The sequence below is a fragment of the Marmota monax genome, unplaced genomic scaffold (genome assembly GCF_021218885.2).
Source record: "Marmota monax isolate L192 unplaced genomic scaffold, Marmota_monax_Labrador192_F-V1.1 WCK01_AAM20220418_F8-fsc00061, whole genome shotgun sequence".
Taxonomy (NCBI): Eukaryota; Metazoa; Chordata; class Mammalia; order Rodentia; family Sciuridae; genus Marmota; species Marmota monax.
In genome coordinates, this window is record NW_026695230.1 from 16,211,142 (window position 1) to 16,233,062 (window position 21,921).

The window sequence follows — 21,921 nt, forward strand, 5'->3', positions numbered from 1 at the left end:
GAGAACTGCTTTAAGTACTCTAAGCCTTTCCTTGTCCGGTGAATTTTTTTGTTGTTGTTCATATCAGAGATGAGTTCAGTGGCACAACTAACATCTTCATGTTACAGCTGAAATAAAAATTCTAAACTATAAACATCACAATTTTTTTTTAAAATCTAGAGCTTAGAAACAAGACTATTTACAGGAAAATCTGTTGCTTTAGCTATCAATTTCTTTAAAGTTCAGGCAGACACAGAGCTACAACTTCATAAGCAAAAATGTAGAAGGAGCACAAAGAGATGAGACCAGAAGTTACACGTTCTGCTTATTTGCTACGATTCCTTGAGGCAGCCTGGCTTTTTAATACCATACATTGGGCCCTCAATCTCAAATGTGATACTCAATTGTTTTAGAGAAACAGGAAGTTTTGGTCAAGTACTAAAGAGAAAAAGAGTAAGTCACAAATACAAGCCATATATATAATTAAAATGTTCTACTGCCACATTGAAATGGGAAAAAGAAACAGGTAAAGTTAATTTTATCTAACCCAATATAATAGGCCGGATATGTGTTATTTCAACATGTATATGAAAAATTATTGATGAGATATTTTACATTTTTTTTCATAATAAGTCTTAAAAATCCACACCTTAATTCAAACTAACCACCAAGTGCTCAATAGCCACGTGTGGTTAGTAGCTACCATACTGGACAGCACAGATCTAGTCTGCAAGGAAAAAGACAGAAGGCTGTAGTCAAAAAAAATTCTATTGAACCGTCTTCTATAATTTTGTCTATTGGTACCAATAACAATGGTTTTATTTCTTCAGATAAAAAGTAATGAAGTTGTGGGGTATGGTGGCACATGGCAGCTTGGGAGGCTGAGGCAGGAGGATCATGAGTTCAAAACCAGCCTGGGCAATTTAGTGAAGCCCTAAGCAACTCAGCGAGGCCTTGTTTCTAAATAAAATATAAAAAAAGTGCTGGGGAGGTGGCTTAGTAGTTAATTAAGCACCCCTGGGTTCAATCCCTGATACTCCCTCAAAAAAAAGGTAATGAAGTTTTTAATGACATTTTTGCCTTAGCAATTCTCAATCCCTCTGTTTCTGGATTCAGAAATTAACAACTGATGTTAATAGTCTTTTATAATAATATATGTTAATAGGTTAAGAAGCCTGATGGTAAATTCATTCATTTTTTGGTTAAGTCTCACTCTATATTAGTTAATTACAAGCACACTTATAACTTCCTTTCTTTAAAAATATTCTACAGTTGCCAGGTATGGTGACACATGCCTATAATCCCAGTGATTTCAGAGGCTAAAGCAGGAGGATTGCAAGTTCCAGGCCAGCCTCAGCAATTTAGTGATAAAAAACTAAAAAGGGTGGGGATGTAGGTAAGTGGTAGAGTGCCCCTGGTGATAAAAAAGAGAAGAAGGAAGGGAAAAGGGGAGGAAAGGAGAGCAAAGGATGAAGGCAGGGAAGGAAGAGGGAGGGAAAGAAAGCAGAAGAAAGAGAGGAAAGAGGGGGAAAAGTACAAAAAGGGAAGGAGAAAGGAAGAAAGGGCTGGGAATGTATAACCTGATACAATACTCTGGGTTAATTTCCATTACCCCCCACCCCCAATCTATGTTTGCAGCATGGTGTTGCAGGCCTGTAGTCCTGGCTATTTGGGAAGTTGAAGTAGGAGGATCACAAGTTCAAAGCCGGCATGGGCAACTCAGCAAGACCCTGTCTCAAAATAAAAAATAGAAAAGGGGATGTATATAGCTTAGTAGTAGAGCACCCCTGGGTTCAAAACATAGTACTGCAAAAGAAAAAAATTCTAAGATTCTACTGCTTAAATATCTTATCATTTGGTAGTTACTAATAAGAAAACTTAATAGGCCACTGCAAGTCACTGAGCTATCTCTTGCATACGTTTACATGTGTTTCCATTTCAGTAGAATTTAGCTGAGATGAATTTGACATAATAAAATTTAAAAATATTAAGTCTCATTCATAAAATGTGAAAGTGAATTCCAAGACTTGAAAACTTTACCAAGAATCACACAATTTCAAAGCTCATGGACTTAGTAAACAGAAAATTAAATTTATATTCTTGTTACTCTGTAGCACCATTTGAGCTGTTAAATATATAGACTGGCCATTCAATCATCAAACTTGTATCAGAGATATCAGTAATTCTTTTCTTTTATCGTTTATTAGTATTATAACTGAAAAATCTCTTGATAAGCCCTAACAATCTCACTAAATGTTATTAAGTGGTGATGTTAATGCTCAAAAACGTGTCCCTGGCTGATCACAGAGGCATATACCTGTAATCCCATCTACCTGGGAGGCTAAGGCAGGGGGATCACAAGTTCAAAACCAGCCTGTGCAATTTTAGTGAGAACCTATCTCAAAATAACATTAAAAAATAGTTGGGGGGTGCTGGGGTTGTGGCTCAGTGGTAGAGTGCTCGCCTAGTATGCATAAGGCACTGGGTTAGATCCTCAGCATCACACAAATATAAAATAAAGATATTGTGTCCACCTAAAACTAAAAAATAAATTTTTTTTAAAAATATTGATTTTTCAGTTGTAGGTGAACACAATATCTTTATTCATTTTATGTGGTGCTGAGGTTTGAACCCAGTGACTCAGGTGTGCTAGGCGAGTACTCTACTGCTGAGCCACAACCTCAGCCCAAAAAATAAATATTAAAAAAAAAAAACAGTTGGGAATATAGCTTAGTGGTAGAGTGCTTTCCAAGCATGTACAAGGCCTTGGGTCCAATTCCCAGTAAGAAGGGGGACAAAAAAGATGGTTACTTGGGTGGTTAATAGGGTGTTACCTGAGCAAGGGGTAGCCAATGACTAGACCAAGGGTGAACACTGAATCAAAGGGAAGCCACAGGCCATCTGCAGCCCAGGAAGCAGTCTGGTACAAAAAGTACAATATCAGTTTTGCTAAGTATGAATAATAATGATTAGCTTGTCTGGATCTTCCCTTCAGAATTTGAAAAGGAAAATACGGGAATAGAAGTAGAAGAAACTTTTAAAACATACAAATGGCAAAGTATACACAATGGAATATTACTCAACATTAAAAGAAAATAAAATCATGGCATTTGCAAGTAAATGGATGGAGTTGGAGAATACAATGCTAAGTGAAGTAAGCCAATCCCCCAAAACCAAATGCCGAATGTGTTCTCTGATACAAGGATGCTGATTCATAATGGGGATTGGGGGGGAGTTTGGGAGGAATGGACAAACTTTAGATAAGGCAAAGGGGAGAAAGGGGAAGAGAGGGGGTATAGAGGTAGGAAAGTCGGTGGGGAAAAAAAAAAAGGCAAAATAGCAAGGATTAGGTCATAGTAATGAGTGAGTCACAGAGAATGGATCCACAAAATTCCATGAATGGGACAGTAAGAAAACTGCCTGTTTCCAAAACTGCTTTGGATTCCAGAATACAAACTAAGCTGGATTTCTGTGATATTTCTATTTCTGTAATGTCACTCTACCACCACTAACAAATCTTAGGGCCTGAGGTAATTTGAGAAAGCTGGTCCTAATACGGATACTGTTTTTCTGAAATGGTGCAATTTTCCTGGAAAAGTAGCATGATCTCTATTGTTGCTTAGAAAACATTAAGAGATTCTTATATAACAAAGGAGATTTACATACCTGCATTTTTTTCTCTTGTTCATTTTCTCCAATTATTCCAGTACCTGTTACACTTTCACTTCCATCAATGGACACCTATAGGAATAAAATAAAGCTTAAAGATGTTTTACCTTTGCATTTTTAAAAATACCTTCATTTTATTTATTTATTTTTATGTGGTGCTGAGAATTGAACCCAAGGCTGCACACATGCAAGGCGAGCACTCTACCACTGAGCCACAACCCTAGCCCCTTATCTTTACATTTTTACAGTGGGGGGACAGATACCAGGACGACTTCATGCCTGCTGGGAAAGCCCTCTTCTACTAAACTACATCCTTACCCCATGTTTTACATTTTGGTAATGTATGGCAGGTGAGAACATGGAGGTTTTGTTGTTGTTGATGTTGTTGTTATTATTATTAATATTATGTGTGTAAACTTCCCAAATAAAAATTGAAAAAAAAAAAACTTAAATTAAATGAGAGAAATATGTTTGATGCAGGAAAAAATACCCACCACCACCCCCTTTTAGAGCTGGGGTTTTTGTATGTTACTCAGGCTAGCCTAGAACTCTGAGACTCAAACATCTTCTTAACTCAGCCTCCCAAAGAGCTGAAACTATAGCCATACAGCATTACACAATGATCAAAACTCAGGCCATCTCTTTTTTTTTTTTTTTGGTACCAGCGATTGAACTGAGGGGCACTTTAGAACTGAACCACTGTTGCAGCCCTTTTTTACATTTATATATACATATATTACTTACATTTATATATATATATATATATGTGTATATATGTGTGTGTGTGTATATATATATATATATAGAGAGAGAGAGAGAGAGTGTGTGTGTGTGTGTGTGTGTGTGTGCTTGCGTGCGTATAATGAGTGAGTCACAGAGAAAGGATCCACAAAATTCCATGAATGGGACAATAAGAAAATTGCCTGGTCTCCCAAACTGCCTTGGATTGCAGAATATAAGCTCAGCTGGATTTCTGCAATATTTCTATTTCTGTAATGTCACTCTACCACTGCTAACAGACTATATATATATATATATATATATATATATATATATATATATATATATATATACATACATACATTGCTGGTTCTGCATTGCTAGTTTCCCAATGCAAAAATATATATATATAATTGTGGATGATTATTTATTTATTTATTTATATGTGGTGCTGAGAATCAAACCCAGTGCCTCACATATGCTACAAAAGCACTCTACCACTAAGCTAAAATCCCTTTTTTATATTTTATTTAGAGACATGGTCTCGCTGTGTTGCCTAGGGCCTTGCTAAGTTGCTGAGATTGGCTTTGAACTCATGATCCTCCTGCCTCAGCCTCCTGAGCCACTGGGATTATAGGCATGCTGGGCATATCTATACTTTATTATTTCTTTTATAGCACTCATCCTTGAATATCTCTTTTTGTAAATTACCTGCTAATTCATTTATTTTCTGTAAGTTCTTACCCCATTCCCTCATTTTTTCTTCCAATATATCTTTTTACACTTCACCTTTTTAAGATAAATGCAGTTCTCTTTGAGGTTGAATGATTTTGGTTCTGCATTGCTAGTTTCCCAATAAAGTGTACTTTTTTTTTTTTTTTTTCATGAAAAATAAAGAGGCTGTACCTGGGACAGTACTGAAGTAAAATACCATACCTTTGCTGCATACTGTTCCAAAGCACTGATAGTGTCAGGGTCAATTGTGCCATCGCCAGTGTGAAGCCCTGCGACTGTCCCATCGGCCTGAATTGCCAAGATGGTGTCAGACTGCGGGACTTGCACTGCATGGTGGATATAGGCTGTGGTGCCATCTTCCAGCTGAACAGCCTGTAATGCACTCTGGTCATAACTATCTGAAGGAGTAGAAGAGAAAGGCCTTAAAGTTTGACAAACAGTTACATATTTAAAAGAAGAAGGGAATAAACTTTTACTGAGTAGTACTAGAACCACCAGATGATGTGCTTTATGTTATTTCATTTAATTCTCAAAAAACTTCTATGAAACAGGTATATTTACTACCATACAAATGGGAATCAGAATTTGAGAAAAGTCACTTTCCTTAGGAACCAGGAAATTTTTAAAAACCTAACAAGTAATAGTCAAAATCAGTTGTAAAGAAACCAGGATGTGGGTTGAGGTTGTGGCTCAGTGGTGGAGAACTTGCCTATCCTGTGTGAGACACTGGGTTCGATCCTCAGCACCACATAAAAATAAATAAAATAAAGATAGGGAAAAAAAAAAGAAACCAGGATTTGAATTGATGTAATTATGACTCTAAAGTCCATAGTGTTTACTGTTCCAAATGGTTTCTGGCAGCTCAAATTGTGAGAAAGCTTTCTCTTTTTAACTGTGTGCAAGCCAGGTGCCTTGAACTTCAAAGGATAAATACAATTTTTACACATGACGATACTTCAGCAGATATTATTTTTCCCATACTCCCACTTCTCCCTTACTTCATATTTTCAAAGTTACTGTACCTTTGGAGGTATGATGAATAAATGCTGTGGTTCCATCTTCTAACTGCACTGCTTGACCATCCTCTAGACGCAAACTGTCCCCTGCTCAAGAAACAATTGTTTACATTTAGGTCCCATGCTTTCCAACATGTTCCAATTAACTAACTTGGCAAAAAACAATCAATTAGCTATTAAATGCATGATGACAACCTATAGTTGCTTTATGAGTCAATAAAGCTGCTTTGAGAAAGCACTTAAAAGCAATATAATACTTGTTTTAGGAATACACACAAGAGGGGAAGAGAGTTGAAAGTAGGGGAAAAAAGAAGAAAAAGAGTAATGTAGGATTCATTTCAAACAATAGACACATTCACCTAGGACTGCTACCCACTAATTTCTAGAACTTCCTTTCCACTATCTTTGAGACTCAGTCTTGGTTACATTAAAACGGTCTTTAAGCCAGGTGCAGTGGTGCACACCTACAATCCTAGCTACTTGACAGGCTGAGGCAGGAAGATTGCAAGTTTGAGACCAGCCTGGGCAACTTAGCAAGACCCTGTCTCAAATTTCTTTAAAAAGGGCTGGGGTTATGGCTTCGTAGTAGAGCAGTGCTGGGTTCAATCTTCAGTATTGGAGAAAAAAACAACAACAAAAAAGGTCTTTAGATCCTACCTCTGGCACCTACTTATCTCCCTTTTCAAAAAAAGGCAGACTAGAAATCAGGACCAAATTTAGGTAATATGAGGAAGCTGGTGGCAGCAAACACCAAAATCAGAGAATCAGGAGGTTTCCTGTGTTGCATCTTAAATACTTACTACTTTTAGGTATGGGCACATGTTGAACATAGGCAGCAGAACCATCTTCCAACTGAATGACTTGGCCATCAATGAGCTTCCCATCTGGAACAAAAGATTCAAGCCAATAAATTAGCACAAACAAAAATTTTTTAACTTTATACAATTTCAAAATGATATCAACTATAAAAACATACACTACTTAAGCTCATGTTCATCTTGATTCTTCCCTCAACGTTCTGAGGCAATTCAATAACACATCCAGTGATCCTATAGAAAGCAGAAAATCCTCCCTCAGCCATCCTTCCTCCCCTCCAATTTTCAATCAAACAAGTACAAGAGGAAGAGTGGCTCATCACAGCAAGCTACATGAATTGAACCTCAACGTACCTTTCAGAACCACTCAGAATCAGTGACCCTGACTATGGGGAAGCTGAACAGTATGTCAGCGTATGTGAGGCTGGTTGTCACTGTCACTCCTGGGAGGAATGCAGACCCTGTGTATATACATTTGTGCTCAGTAGGTTCCCATAAAAACAAGGAGTTTTAGAATTGGGCTATTTCCTGGAGCAAAGTAAACAGTAACTTAGAGACAATGTTACAAAAGCAAAACCAAATGTCTACCCTTATGTTTAATAAACACATTAAATAACAACTTAAAGTTAAAAAACAAAAGAATGGTTTTGCTCAAAATAGGAAACAGGTCAGACACACTCCCTTCCCTCCTCTCTCCCACTAAATTTGATACCCTAGAGTATCTTCCTATTATCTAAAAGGGTGTCCCAAAATTATCCAGTTATCAAAATTTAAGTTAAAAATAATTTTAAATTATTATAAGCAATCTAGTGTCTTTAGGAGAGACTGGGAAGGAGGTATAGTTGCTAGGGGTTCCAATGCTAAGGTTATAAATTGCTGGTACTAACCAACTGGCCATTTAGGAGGCACATACCTTTAGAATTGTGTTGTATGTAAGCAGTAGAGCCATCTGCAAGTGTTACTGCTTGCAAGCTTACACCTTCCATATTTTCTAAATTGTCACCATCTATTATAAAACAAAATTACTTTCTTTAGATAACTATTATGTGCATGCTGATTAATTTTTTTTTAAAATGAAGATTAGCAATAGGCAGGTTGCTTTACCTAATTCTTAGAGACCAAAATGGAATCTCTTTTAGCATTTACTAAAAAATATTTCCCTGCCCTGCTATACCCAATGCCCACATCAGGGGAAAAAAAAAATGCTCATAATAGCCAGGCATGGTGGCACACTCAACAACTCAAGAGGCTGAGGCAGGAGGATCACAAGTTCAAGGTCAGCCTCAACAACTTAGTGAGACCCTGTCTCAAAATAAAAATTTAAAAAGGCTGGAGATGTGATTGACTGATTAATTATCACTGGGTTTAATCCCCAGTACCAACAAAACCTCAGAAAGGCCTAGGTTTATGTTAACTCTAATTAAGTTACAGGGAAGTAAATACAGTGTCATAAATTTCTATTTAAGATAAATAATATTACCAAACTCATGTGGTCCCTTCAAATATGACTGCTCACCTGCCACAGTTACTGCTTCTGTGAGGCACAAGGTAACATGTTGAGCCTCCATTCCTCCTCCAGGAAACTCTGTCATTCCTTGAGAATCCCGATTTATCTGGGCTAACAACATTTTCTACCTTGAAGAAAAATACAGTCCCTTGAGGATAAACAATGACACATATAAAACAAAAGACATAAATATATTACTGAACCCGCCCCAAAAATTTTGAAAGACATAAACAGTATGTGATATTTGATATAACATGCAATTTCACTTAATATGCAGGGTAAGAGTATTAAAACTACAAAAGTATGTCTTATACCTCAAGAAAGTAGCACTAATGACATGACTTAGTAAGGGCACACCTGAACAAAGCTGAATGGTAAGTATACTCTGGTTTGCTTTCCGTGAGACTAGGGAGTCTGAGGAACAGAAGTAGAGAAAAAAGATTCTGATATTCCAAACACCACTTCTGAAGTTGCTCTATTAAAAGGCATGCAGTTTGGCCAGGTGTGGTGGTGCATGCCTGTAATCCCAGAAGCTTGGGAGGCTAAGACACAAGGATCACCAGTTCAAAATCAGCCTCAGCAACTAAGTGAGACTCCATCTCTAAATAAAACATAAAAAGGGGCTGGGGATGTGGCTAAATGGTTAAGTGGCCCTGGGTTCAATTCCAGGTACCAAAAAAAAAAAAAAAGCCATTTCAAAATTCACAATAGTAGATTGTACTTTAAATCCCCCAAGATGAACACTGCATATGTTAACTGTTTTTCGAGGGGTGGTAGGGGGAGTAACAGGCACTCAACCACTGAGCCACATCCCCAGCCCTAATTTATATTTTATTTAGAGACAGGGTCTCACTGAGTTGCTTAGCACCTTGCCATTACTGAGGCTGGCTTTGAACTTGTGATCCTCCTGCCTCAGCCTCCTGAGTCAATAAGATTACAGGCATGCACCACCACACTCCAGCTCCTGTTTATTAGTTTTGAGGTACAGAGTTGCAAAAAGTGATAGTAAAAGAACAATCAGAGCATATTATAAAAGCTTTCAAGTATGTACTGGAGTAGAATCTTTTTTTCAAATAAACACACACACAATCTTGAACCCTACTAAAAAACAGCTAAAAGTGGCATTTAATTATAAATGCATTTTAAGTGTAAACTTTTGTTTTCTTCTTTTTTAAAGTATAACCTTTTAAATTTTATTCATGAGAATGATTGCTTAGATGAACTCAAAATCTTAAATCAAAATAAAAGTGATGTTAGCAGGGTTATGCATCCAATTTATCATAGAGCCAAGAGAAGAAACAGAAAGGTAAAGCTGATTTGCACAGATTAATTCAGAGATCAACTTTTTAAAAATCCCACAATATGCTTTAATCAATTAGATCTACTGGCACTAGAACAGCAGTAGATAATATGTTTGAAGTTTAATCACTAATTATTTTTAAGATATACAGAGTAAAGTACTTGCATACCAGAGGACTGAAGGAATATCTAAAAAGCACTGGGTACATCCTCTCTGTGGAAAATAACTCTATTTACATGAAACACAAAAGTAGAAAATATTTCTTCATATATTTAGATTCTTTAAAGCTTCATATTATCAATTTAAACCTGAAAGTGAAAAATTGAACACAACTTCAGCATACTAGGAGATATACCAGTTGTGGTATATCTAATATACTAAATATACTAGAAATAAATTTTAGCATTGTGGGGATGGGGTTGTGGCTCAGTGACAGAACACTTGCCTAGCATGTGTGAGGCACTGGGTTCGATTCTCAGCACCACATAAAAATAAATAAAAGTATCATGTCTGTCTACAATTAAAAATATTTAAAAAATTTTTAGCATTGTTTTATTAAATATAAGTAATAAGATGCCAAGGCAAAGAAACCAGGCATTTGTTCCCATTTGTTCCTACTTCATTTAGTCTCTTGTTTATACTAAAAATAGTAACTTACCACCACAATCTTACCTTAAAAACTATAAATCTAAGTACAATTTATATGCAAGGGTTTTCTCATAAGAGTTTCATCACAGGTGCACAATAAAAAGACTCCAGGACCTTGGTTCAATACCCAGTACTAACAAAAACAAACAAGCCAAAAATTATACAAATATATACTGTGTATATATATAATGTATATATAACTATATATATGTGTGTGTATATATACACATATACATATATATACATATATGTATATATATCCTGTTTCTTCCCAAATAAACACAACACATTCCCTACCACCATTAAGGTTTGCCAATTCATCTTTCTGCTCTAAGAGGTTTGCCATCTGGATTTGCCTATTTTCATCAAAGTGAGACACCCAGAATAAAAATTATTAGGTCACCCCTTAACTAAATTTTTCATTTAATTTTATTTTTTTATGGTACTAGAGCTAGAACTCAGGAGCACTTAACCACTGAGCTACATCTCCAGTCTTTATTTAATTGTTTTATTTTGAGAAGGGCCTTGCTTAGTTGCTAAATCTGGCTTCGAGCTTGTGGTCCTCCTGCCTGAGTGTCCTAAGTGGCAGGGATTACAGGAATGCATCACCACCCTTGGCTTAAATTCTGATTACAAGACAGCAGTTGCCAACACCATGATTTTCACTCTTCAAAACTTTTTCATCTCATATCTTTTGTGTGTACATGGTGCTAGGGATTGAACCCAGGACTTTGTGCATTCGACGCAAGCACTCTACCAACTGACTTACATACCCAGCCCTCATTTTGTATCTTAACTATTGCAATAAGCTCTTTATGTTCTCTTTGTGCCATTCTCATTCTTCAAGTCCATAACAGGGCCAGCTATCTCACTCTATTCTGTATACCACTGAAATTTTTCTTGTGTACAATATTACAAAATAAATTTTAAAATTAAGAAAAATGGAGCTGGGGATGTGGCTCAAGTGGTAGCGTGCTCGCCTGGCATGCGTGCGGCCTGGGTTCGATCCTCAGCACCACATAGAAACAAAGATGTTGTGTCCGCCAAAAACTAAAGAATAAATATTGGAATTCTCTCTCTCTCTCTCTTTAAAAAAAAAAAAATAAGAAAAATGATTCTCAATAGTTTAAAATCAAATATTTTCATTTTTCTTCTTTAGTTCTTGCTATCTATATATACATATATTTTACAGTGTTGTAATTAGAGATATTATTTTGTATTCAGTTTTTAAAATTTTAATAACTATGGAAATCGATCCCTAAAAATAGAATCTTTAGCTTTTTTCACTTCTATAAGTTCTGCCAAATTGACAACACATCTTAATAATGATCACTTTTAATTCATTTTTTTTTTGGCGGGGGGGGGGGGGGGTTACCAGGGATTGAACTCAGGGGCACTCAGCCACTGAGCCACATCCCCAGTCCTATTTTTTGTATTTTATTTACAGACTGGGGTCTCACTGAGTTGTTTAGCACCTCACTTTTTGCTGAGGCTGGTTTTGAACTTGCAATCCTCCTGTCTCAGCCTCCCAAGCCGCTGGGATTACAGGGGTGCACCACCACACCTGGTGATCACTTTTAAATTAAATTAAGGTGTCCAGGGTGTAGCTCAGTGGTGGACTGAGCACTTGGCATTCGAGGGATCTTGGATTCAATCCCCAGCACCAAATGAACACAAAAAACAAATAAAACAACATTAAATTCTCTTATAAGCCATTTAACATTTTTCTTACTAAATATAAGGCACAAATGACTTTGTCATTAAAAATAATCTTTCAGTAAATATGTTTACAAATATAGTGTCTTTGGAGAAGCAGAGTAGATTATATCCTTAACCTCTCAGAGCACATGCCTGTAAGCCCAGCTAATCAGGAGGCTAACGCAGGAGGATTACAAGTTTAAGGTAGACTCAATAACTCAGCAAGACGCTGTTTCAAAATAAAAAATATAAAAAGGGCAGGGAGCTGGGTGCAGTGGCGCAGCCTGTAATTCCAGCAGCTTGGGAAGCTGAGACAGGAGGATTGTGAGTTCAAAGCCAGCTTCAGTAATGGCGAGGTGATAAGCAACTCAGTGAGACCCTGTCTCTAAATAAAATACAAAATAGGGCTGGGGATGTGGCTCAGTGCCCAAGTGGCCCTGAGTTCAATCCCTGGCACTCCCCCACAAAATAAATAAAAAGTAAAAAGGGCTGGGGGTGTAGCTCAGTGGTAGAGCACCCCTAGGTTCAATACCCAGTACCACTCAAAAAAAAAAAAAAAAAAAAAGAAAAAGAAAAAATCCTCCCACAATTAAGTTTAGTGGATCAGAAAATATGAGCATTTTTATAACAATCAGTGATCATTACTTGCATGTCTGGGGCGGCAGGGGTGGTGGTGATGGTGTGTCTATAGAGCTGGGGATTGGACCTAGGGCCTCATGTATGCCAAGCAAGTGTTCTACCATGGCCCTCTTTATGGTTTGTTAGGGTTTTTTTGGTGCTTCACTGCTGAGTTTCATCCCCTGTCCTTTAATTATTTAAAAAAAATTTTAAGACAGGGTCTTGCTGAGGCTGGCCTCAAACTACAATCCTCCTGCCTCAGCCTCCCAAATTATTGCTGGGATTATAGGTGTGTGCCATGTCATCTTATACCCCCAAAATGCTGGGGATTGAACCCAGGATCTTATTCATGCTAGGCAAATGCTTTACCACTGAGCCACATTGCCAGCCTGCCTGTCATTATTTTTTAAAATGGTTGTATCAACCATTTTGCTACCAGCAACATAATGAATATGCTAATTTCACCACATTTTTACTGGTATTTGACGTTATGCTAGACCCTCTGTTTGATTTAAGAGAGGGATAATTAAAGATAATCAAAGAAGGGAAGCATTAAAATGATACGTACCTTGAATGTTTTTAGTTTAAACACAGAAACACATTTTTATTCGCTAAAGCTCTTAAAAAAAATCTTCTTCCTGAGAATTGGTCTATGGAATTGGTCTATTTTCAGCATTGTCTTTTTGTAAAAATCCCTAGGACGACACATTGTAGTTTGGGTTCCTTTAAAGTAGAGCAAAATCTTAAGATTCTTGCAAAGGATTCTAGGATACAATGCTTCCAGATTTGAACATTTCTTCCTTCTAATATTTTACTCATACTGCTTGTAGATCTTCTGACATTCAGGCAATACTCCAATTTGGCACCTACTTACCTTTGTAATTTCATCTTCTAACATTCACCTTCAGATCTTTACCTAAACCATGGGCAAACTATTAAAAAGACATATACACACAAACACATGTTTATATGTTTATATGTGTGTATATATATATCTATTTGTGTGTATATGCACATCTCAACATACATGTTATTGAAGACATAGAGAGGTTTTTGTTTGTTTTAAAGTCCTTCTGAGGTTTTGTTTTTTTCTTTTGTGGTGCTGGGAATTAAACCCAGGGCCTCGTGCATGCTGCTGGAGCATTTTACCTCTACGTTACATTCCTAGTCATCTTCAGTACTTTAAGAAACTAGTTCCAAACTGGGCATGGTGGTGCATGCCTGTAATCCTGGCTACTCAGGAGGCTGAGGCAGAAAAATTCTAAGTTTGAGGCCAGTGTGGGCAACTTAAAATGGGCTGGGAATGAAGATCAGCAGCCAATGAGTTCAATGCCCAGTACTACAAAAACAAAACAAAAAAGAAACTCCATGGCAGAAGAAACGTGGAAACAGGTCATTAAAGCACAAAGTGTAATCCCCACTGTACATGACACCAAACTATCAAAAATTTAATGCAATTATTCAACTAAGTGATTCTTGGAATTTTTCTAACAGTCATGAAAGTGTGCAAGGTTCACTGAGGCATTATTTTATAATAGCAAAAAATGGTCAAAAATCTAAAAGTCCTTCAAAAGGATGTTAAATATAGGATACCTATATGTGAAATATGCAGCCATTAAAAAGAATGAGAGAGGTGCTGAGGATATAGCTCCAAGGTACACTGCTTGCCTAGCATACACAAGATCCTGGGTTCAAGCCCCAACATTGTAAAACAACAACAAAAAGAATGAGATTGATCTTTATGGAACATAGAGAAGCAAATCCAAGATATATTTTAAGTTGGGGGGCAGGGGAAGCAACATGCAGAGTATACCTGGTATGATTGCATTCATGTTTTTAAAAAATGTATAAGTATTAGCACAAGCTTGTGAATACATTTAAGGGCTCAAATAGTTTGCATCCAGGAACAGGACTACGCAATGAGGGTAAATGGGGAAGAGACTTTTAATTTTTACTGTATACATCCTGTAAGTTAGAAAAAAAATCACCGTGTATTATTTTCATGGCTTATTATTTTCGTTTTAAAATAAAAGCAGTCACTTAATTTTTCTTTTTCTTTTTTTTTAACTAGACAAAAGAATTAATAAAGAAGCACTTAACTGCCTTAGGGACACACAAAAAAAGAACATGTGAATTTTTTTTTTAAATAGACGGACACTATACCTTTTTTTGTTATTTTTATGTTGTGCTGAAGATCAAGTCCAATGCCTCACATGTGCTAGGTAAGTGCTCTACTGCTGAGCTACAACTTCAGCCGGTAAATGTGAATGTAAATAAATAAGTAGGTATTCTGTAGAAGCCCAAGACAGAAAGGGTAGTACAGACACAGAGAAGAGTCTTTATTCCACACATCCTTACTAGCAATTCCAAGGTGTCCTTCCCTCACTACCCAGCTCTCAGTTATCATCAAGGGCTACAGCATTTGCAGTTATTTGGCTTATAGCCCAGATCACTTTGAATCACTGGTCATGTGTTTTTTGTCACAGCTCTTCATCTATACAAAATTATATCATTTGTTGGCCTTTATACATTCAAATTCTGTTTAGCTCCAGCTTGCTGAGCTTGTTTTCTATTTTGGAAAAAAAAAAAAAGGGAGAGAGAGAGAATACAACGCCCACCTGATACAGCTTATTATATGCTACTGTCTTTTTTTTTTTCTTGGTACTAGGGATTGAACCCAGGGGTACTTTACCACGGAACTTCATTCCCAGTCCTTTTAATTTTATATTTAGACAAGAACTCATTAAGTTGCTGAGGGTCTTGCTAAATTGCTGAGGCTGGCCTTGACCTTGGGATCTATCTGCCTCAACTTCCCATTACAGGTATGTGCCACTGTACCTGGCTGCTACTGTGTCTCATGGCCTTTGTATTTTTAAAAATTATGACTATATGTTCAATAAATATCTGAATTTATCATAATCATGTGTCAGAGGTCTCAACAACTGTCCTCCTCCATTATAAATATATACAGCCATGCTGACCCTTTTATTTCCTAGAATACACCTAACTCTTCTGATGGCTTTTGTGCTTATTGTTAGGTGTCACCTCCTGTCTCAAATATGTGACATTTTAACAACACCCCTTATTCTCTGTCATAGCACTCTCTTGATCTCCTTCTTGCCTCTTAGAGAATTTGTAATCAAACACTTCAGTTGTATGATATCAGGATTTCTTGTCTATTGGTTCATCATTGAATTCCTAGTTCTTAGGAGAATGTCTGACACATAATATATGCTTTCTAAATATGGATGAACAAAGAAATACAAGTTGTGGGGCTGGGTTGTGGCTCAGTGGTAGAGTGCTTGCCTTGCACGTGCGAGGCCCTGAGTTTGATCTTCAGCACCACATTAGAAAAATAAAGGTATTGTGTCCAACTACAACTAAAAAATATATATATTAAAAAAAAAAGAAATACAAGTTGTAAGTAGTCATAGCTTGTTATAGCCTAAGGCAAGATTAAAGATTAGATCTTTATTCCTTTTCTTTCACTGTCTCACTTTGTATGATATGCTGCTGTGTGTATGTATTGTTTATAAAGTACCATGAATTTAAATGATTCCAATTTCTTTCTTTTTTTTTTTTTTTTAAAGAGAGAGAGGGGAGAGAGAGAGAGAGAGAGAGAGAGAGAGAGAGAGAATTTTTTAATATTTATTTTTTAGTTTTCGGCGGACACAACATCTTTGTTTGTATGTGGTGCTGAGGATCGAACCCGGGCCGCATGCATGCCAGGCGAGCGCGCTACCGCTTGAGCCACATCCCCAGCCCCTTCCAATTTCTTATGATCATTATACCCATACTATATAATGAATTTCTGTATTTTCAAAACTGAGTCTATAGAGCCAAATGCATTTATTATTTTTTTTAAAAAAGAGAGAGAATTTTTAATATTTATTTTTTAGTTTTCGGTGGACATAACATCTTTATTTTATTTTTATGTGGTGCTGAGGATCGAACCCAGCACCCCGCGCATGCCAGGCGAGCGTGCTATCGCTTGAGCCACATCCCCAGCCCAAATGCATTTATTATTAAAGACGTATATGTGGCTCAGCGGTAGAGCGCTTGCCTAGTACAGGCGGGACCCGGGTTTGATCCTCAGCACCACATAAAAATAAAGGCACTATTTTGTGTCCACCTACACCTAAAAAATAAATAAATATTTTTTAAAAAGATGTATATAAATAACGCTATGTATGTTATGTCATTTTATGTACAGATTTCAAAATACTATTATCATTCTAGGGTCAACAGATATATTTTAGAAGTTAAAGAGGAGGGCATTTGGTAGCTTATTAAAGTCTTATAGGTTATTGAGAATTTCAGTTGAGAGAATGGGCTTCTGAGCCAGTCACGGGATCATGTCTCAGCTTACAGTGGACAAATAATTCTAAAGTTCAGCTGGTTCACCTGCAAAGTAGTAACTGTATCAACAGTAGTAGGTTTGTAGTGAGGATTATAAGTTTATGTACATATATAAAACACTTAATCACATAATTCAGTGCCTAGCCAGTGAAGTGGTATACATAAGTGGAAATGGAATATTAACTCCAAGAAATATAGACAGGAAAGATATATCTGTGTCTACATTTTAATGAATATATATTTCCACAGGGTAGAGTTGTCACTGCAGTTTTAAAATAAGATTAGTTTTATGAGAAAGTGTGAAGAAAGGTATTCACTGTTTTCAAAAAAATTTTTTTTCTAGTCAGGAGTGGTGGCAGTGATCCTGTAATCCCAGCAATTTGGGAGGCTGAGACAGGAGGATCACAAATTCAAGGCTAGCCTGGGCAATTAAGTAAGACTCTGTCTCAAAATAAAACAAAAAGTGCAAAATAAAATAAAAAGTGCTAGGGATGTAGCTCAGTAGTAGAGTGGGTAAATCACCAATATGGAGGTGGGGAATCATTATGTCCTGAAATAAAGCCAGGAGCAAAAAGATTCAGAACTGGTAAAACTTCAGATTTAACCACTACCCCCTACCAAAACTCTAAAACACTATATAAAACCTCAAAGCTAAGTAATGAAATCAGGACTGATACAGTTCTTCTCAAATGATCATTATATATATATATATATATGGGTGTATATATATATATATATATATATATATACACACACACACACCATTATGTATACACACACACACACATCTATCTCTATACACACACACACACACACTGTAAACAATGAATAACATCTAAAATAATAAATTACTTTTTTCCACTCCAGCCAGGTCATCTTTCTATGAAGAATACAATGAATCTTTAAGCAATATCCCAATGCTTAGCAAAAGGTTTAGGTTACTCTGTAAATCATGTATCTGATAAGGAATTTCTATTTAGAGTACACAAAGAACTTTACAACTCAATAATGAAAAGAAGCTGGGCATGGTGGTGGACACCAGTAATACCAGTCAGTGACTTAGGAGACCGAAGTAGGAGGATGGCAATTTCAAAACCAGCTTCAGCAATTTAGCAAGGCCACAAAAACTTGGTGAGACCCTCTCTGAAAATAAAAAATAAAAAGGACTGTGAATATGGCTTTGTGATTAAGTGCCTCCCAAATAAAAAATGAAAAGGATTGTGAATGTGGTACAAAAAAAAAAAATTTTTTTTTAATAAATAAAGAGACCAAAAAAAAAAAAAAAACTTTTAAATGGGGGAAAGGATCCAAGTAGATTTCTTCAAAGACATACAACTGGCCAATAAGAGACATGGAAAAAATGCTCAATATCATTAGCATTCAGAGAAATGCAAATCAAACCCACAATATGTGCCACTTCATATCTACCAGGATGGGTGTAATAACAAGTAGTGGCAAGGATGTAGAGAAGTTGGGACCCTTATACCTCGCTGGTAAAAATCTAAATGGTACAGCCACTGTGGAAAACAGTTTGACAGTTCCGTAAAAGGTTGAACATAGAGTTATCATATGAGACAACTTATAGTACATGTACCCAAGAGAAATAAACACCTATCTCCAAACGCAGTGTAGTGGTATGGTTGTAATCCCAGCTACTCAGATGGATAAGGCAGAGGGATCACAAGTTTGAGGCCAGCCTGGACAACTTAGTGAGGCCCTTCTCAAAAACTTTTTAAAAAGACTACAGATGTATTTTGGTGGTCAAGTACCTACCTGCCTAGAACACATAAGACCCTGGTTTGGATTCCCAGCACTGCAAAACAATAACACTCCTCACCTGAACCCCATGTCCACAGAAAAATCTGCACCCAAATGTTCACAGAAGCATTATCCATAATAGCCAAAAAATGGAAACAACCCAAATATCCATCAACAGATGAGTGAATAAAACTGTGTCCATTTGGCAATAAAAAAAGAAATAAAGTACTAATACACGTTATAACATTCTGGCAAATACTATGCTAAGCCAGTCACAAAAATCATCCTCTATGATTGCATTTACATGAAATGACCAGAATAGGCATAATCTGGGGTGATGAAAGGAAGTGGGGAATCACAGTTTCTTTTTAGAGTGATGAACATGTTTAAAAAGTTGTGGTGATACATAAATGGGATTGATATTTTAAATAAAAGAAATGTATAAATTGAATATAATAAAACTCAGCTAATTATACACTTTAAATTGTGGAAGGTAAGGCATGTGCATCGTATCAATAGTTTTGTTTTTTTTTTTTAATGGGGGGAGGTGTCATTTTTAGACAACCAATTTAGTATAAACAGTATAGTCAAAATATGCCAGGATAAAACTATTTATGCATCTTACTGGCATTTGGGGGTGTTTCGTCAAATTTCTTAAACAATAAACTATGTACTTAGTTTTTAAAAAAAAAAAAATAGTATTACACTGATTTCACGTCATTTTCTGGCAAAATTAAGGACAAAAACGACCACAATCTTAAAATCTACAATTTTTCATTACATCCCCACTTAACTATGCAGCTAATTTATACTCTTCCATAGCAAAGGCAGAAACTAACTTCAAATAATGTGCTGACAACGGTGCCCTTTAAAAAGCGTTATAATGTGGGGGAAATTTTTTAAAAAATCAAGAGAGGAGGGAACAAAAATGAACTCAAAACAATAAAATATTACAAGGTGTTATAATGATTTGTTCACTCTTTAGTCAAAACCGGGGAAAGAGAGAATGATAAGTTACAAATTTCTAAAACTTGGTGTTAGGATTCATAAATCCTTTTAAACAAATTAATAATAAAGCAAAAAGAAAACAAGAAATCTCTCCGCGATCCGAGTGGGAGGAAATTCTGGATGCTATCCGCAAGCAGGGTCCCGAGCGGGCCCACGGCCAGCCGGGCCGCAGGCGCCCCTGCTGGGCCCTCGAGTGAACCGTGGACCCGTAGCAGCCGGAGGAGATTCGCCCCGGCGCGCCTGGGGACTCTGCGCCGAGGTCAGGCCGAGAAACGCCGCCAGGTTCCCGAGGACTCCACCCTCTCCTCTCACTTTCCCTCCCCTCGGCGGTCCCCTGAGGGGAACAGGCGGGGCGCGGCACGCTGGGACAGGGGGGGTTGCGTTCTCAGCTAGAAAAGCTCCGCCGCCCAGAGTGGCGGCCGCGGGTTATTAATAAACTCCGCTTCTGCCCAGGCGCAGCTACCGAGGCGGCCGTAGGATCAACAAGGCCTGCGGCCGAGGTTGAGCAGTGGGAGCCGGAGCCCGGGCCCAAGCGGGCCCGCGCCGCCGCGCTGAGGGCGGCGGCCGGGCGGAGAATAATGCACACTGGGTAAAAACACATTTATATACGAACCTCCGAGAAAATTTTCCAACAATTCCTTCGTCCGACCACCATGCACCAGGACAGGAAACAGCCGCCCGGCCCCCAGGCCCCGCAACCCGCATAGCGTGTCTGAGGCCCGCCCCCAGCCTCCATTGGGCAGGCATTACGTCACTCACTGGGCATTCCCTGCTTTTAATTGGACCAAATTTAACCTACCAGAAGGGAATCGCCCCCTTAGGCACGCCCCAACTTGGGACGTCACCAAGGTTGGTCTTCCAGCCAGCGCCTGAGTGGCTCGCGCAAAGTGCGGAATCAAAGTTTCTGTGTCTTACTGGTTAGCAGAACCGCTCATCCCAGACCAACACCACTTCACTGACAAGTTAATTATGCGGATTCCGGGGCTCCAGCGGGAGACGCCATTTTGTAGCAAGGGAGGGAGGTTGGTCCTTGTGATTACCTGGGAGGGAGAAAGGGTGACGGGCGCCATTTTCCCCACAGGGGCGAAGAGGCGGATTGGGATTTCCCGGTGGGCTTGTTGGAATGAATTCTGGAGACCAGATGAGCTTTGCCTAGCCCTTGCCGAATGCTGTACCATTGGGAGGGAAGAGGAGGGGAAGCATAGGACAGGATGGGAGACCTGCCCGCTCCCCGGGGGCTCTCAATGCTGATTGAGGCCCTTGGTCTTGGGCAAAGGCCGTTTACCCGAGACCTGATGTGTGCCGGTGACTGGCTTCCAGGCCTGCCTGCGCTTCTCCAGTCGCCGGGGGCATCACCGTGCGGTGGGAGGATGAGCCTTCTGCCCCGGAAACTCCCGCGGAGTTTGGCACCAGAGTGGTGGTAGTCTAAGATTCCTCCGGGAGACTGGAAGCATTTATTCATTTTTGTACTTTTGGCTCAAAGTTTGAAGTCAACTGAATTGGTGTCGCAACGTTCTTTTGAATCTTATTTCCCTTTTGTGTGTTGATAACTGAAAAAGTCAAAGGGGTGCGGGAAAGTATTCAATCGGGTCCCCTAAACCTGTTAATGGATACAAATAAGTCGTTTCATGTGTGGTAGCTCTCATCCATTCCTTTTCTAAGTCATTGAAAATACTAGTAATTTCAGGAGGTATTGAGTAAATATTTATTTGCTTGGGAAACCATGCCGAGTAAAAATGAAATAAAGTGTGTAGACTCAATATTTGTTAAATGAGGCAAGCCAGGTGTAGAATCGATTATGAGGACGTCGGCTTGCTTGAACAGATTTGGGTACTTAAACGGAGAGAGTAGGATAATGTTTAGTTTCTTGCATTTCAGATGATTATGGAATAGACGGAGGATAAGTCAAAAATGTTAAAATATAGCCAGCCCTCAAGACAGTGCTTTGGTGCATATCTGTACTCTGGGGTTGCAGCATTCCCCTTTTCCTGCTTAGGTGTACCTTAACCAAGGCAAACATGCATAATTTGTACCCAAACGCTCTTAGAAGGAAAATAGGATTTTATTTAAGCTTTAACACATTCTTTAGTA

General features: G+C 38.1%; 1 protein-coding gene across 7 annotated transcripts in view; it reads right to left on the reverse strand.

Annotated features, from left to right (window-relative positions):
• Znf143 (zinc finger protein 143) overlaps positions 1–20,554 on the reverse strand; it is a 62,308-nt gene extending 41,754 nt beyond the window's left edge. For 3 of the 7 annotated variants that reach the window (XM_046438160.2, XM_046438161.2, XM_046438155.2), the window contains exons 1-7: positions 20,444–20,525; positions 8,451–8,565; positions 7,848–7,940; positions 6,920–7,003; positions 6,126–6,209; positions 5,305–5,501; positions 3,646–3,720 (exon numbers count right to left, since the gene is read on the reverse strand). In XM_046438160.2, coding sequence (XP_046294116.1) covers positions 3,646–3,720; positions 5,305–5,501; positions 6,126–6,209; positions 6,920–7,003; positions 7,848–7,940; positions 8,451–8,565; positions 20,444–20,485 — 690 coding nt within the window. In that variant the 5' untranslated portion in view covers positions 20,486–20,525. Of the gene's footprint in view, positions 1–3,645; positions 3,721–5,304; positions 5,502–6,125; positions 6,210–6,919; positions 7,004–7,847; positions 7,941–8,450; positions 8,570–9,910; positions 9,985–18,901; positions 20,386–20,443 lie in introns of those variants that run through there. The other 4 variants (XM_046438157.1, XM_046438156.2, XM_058577021.1 and 1 more) reach the window with 4 other exon arrangements.
• Between the last annotated feature and the right edge of the window lie 1,367 nt (positions 20,555–21,921).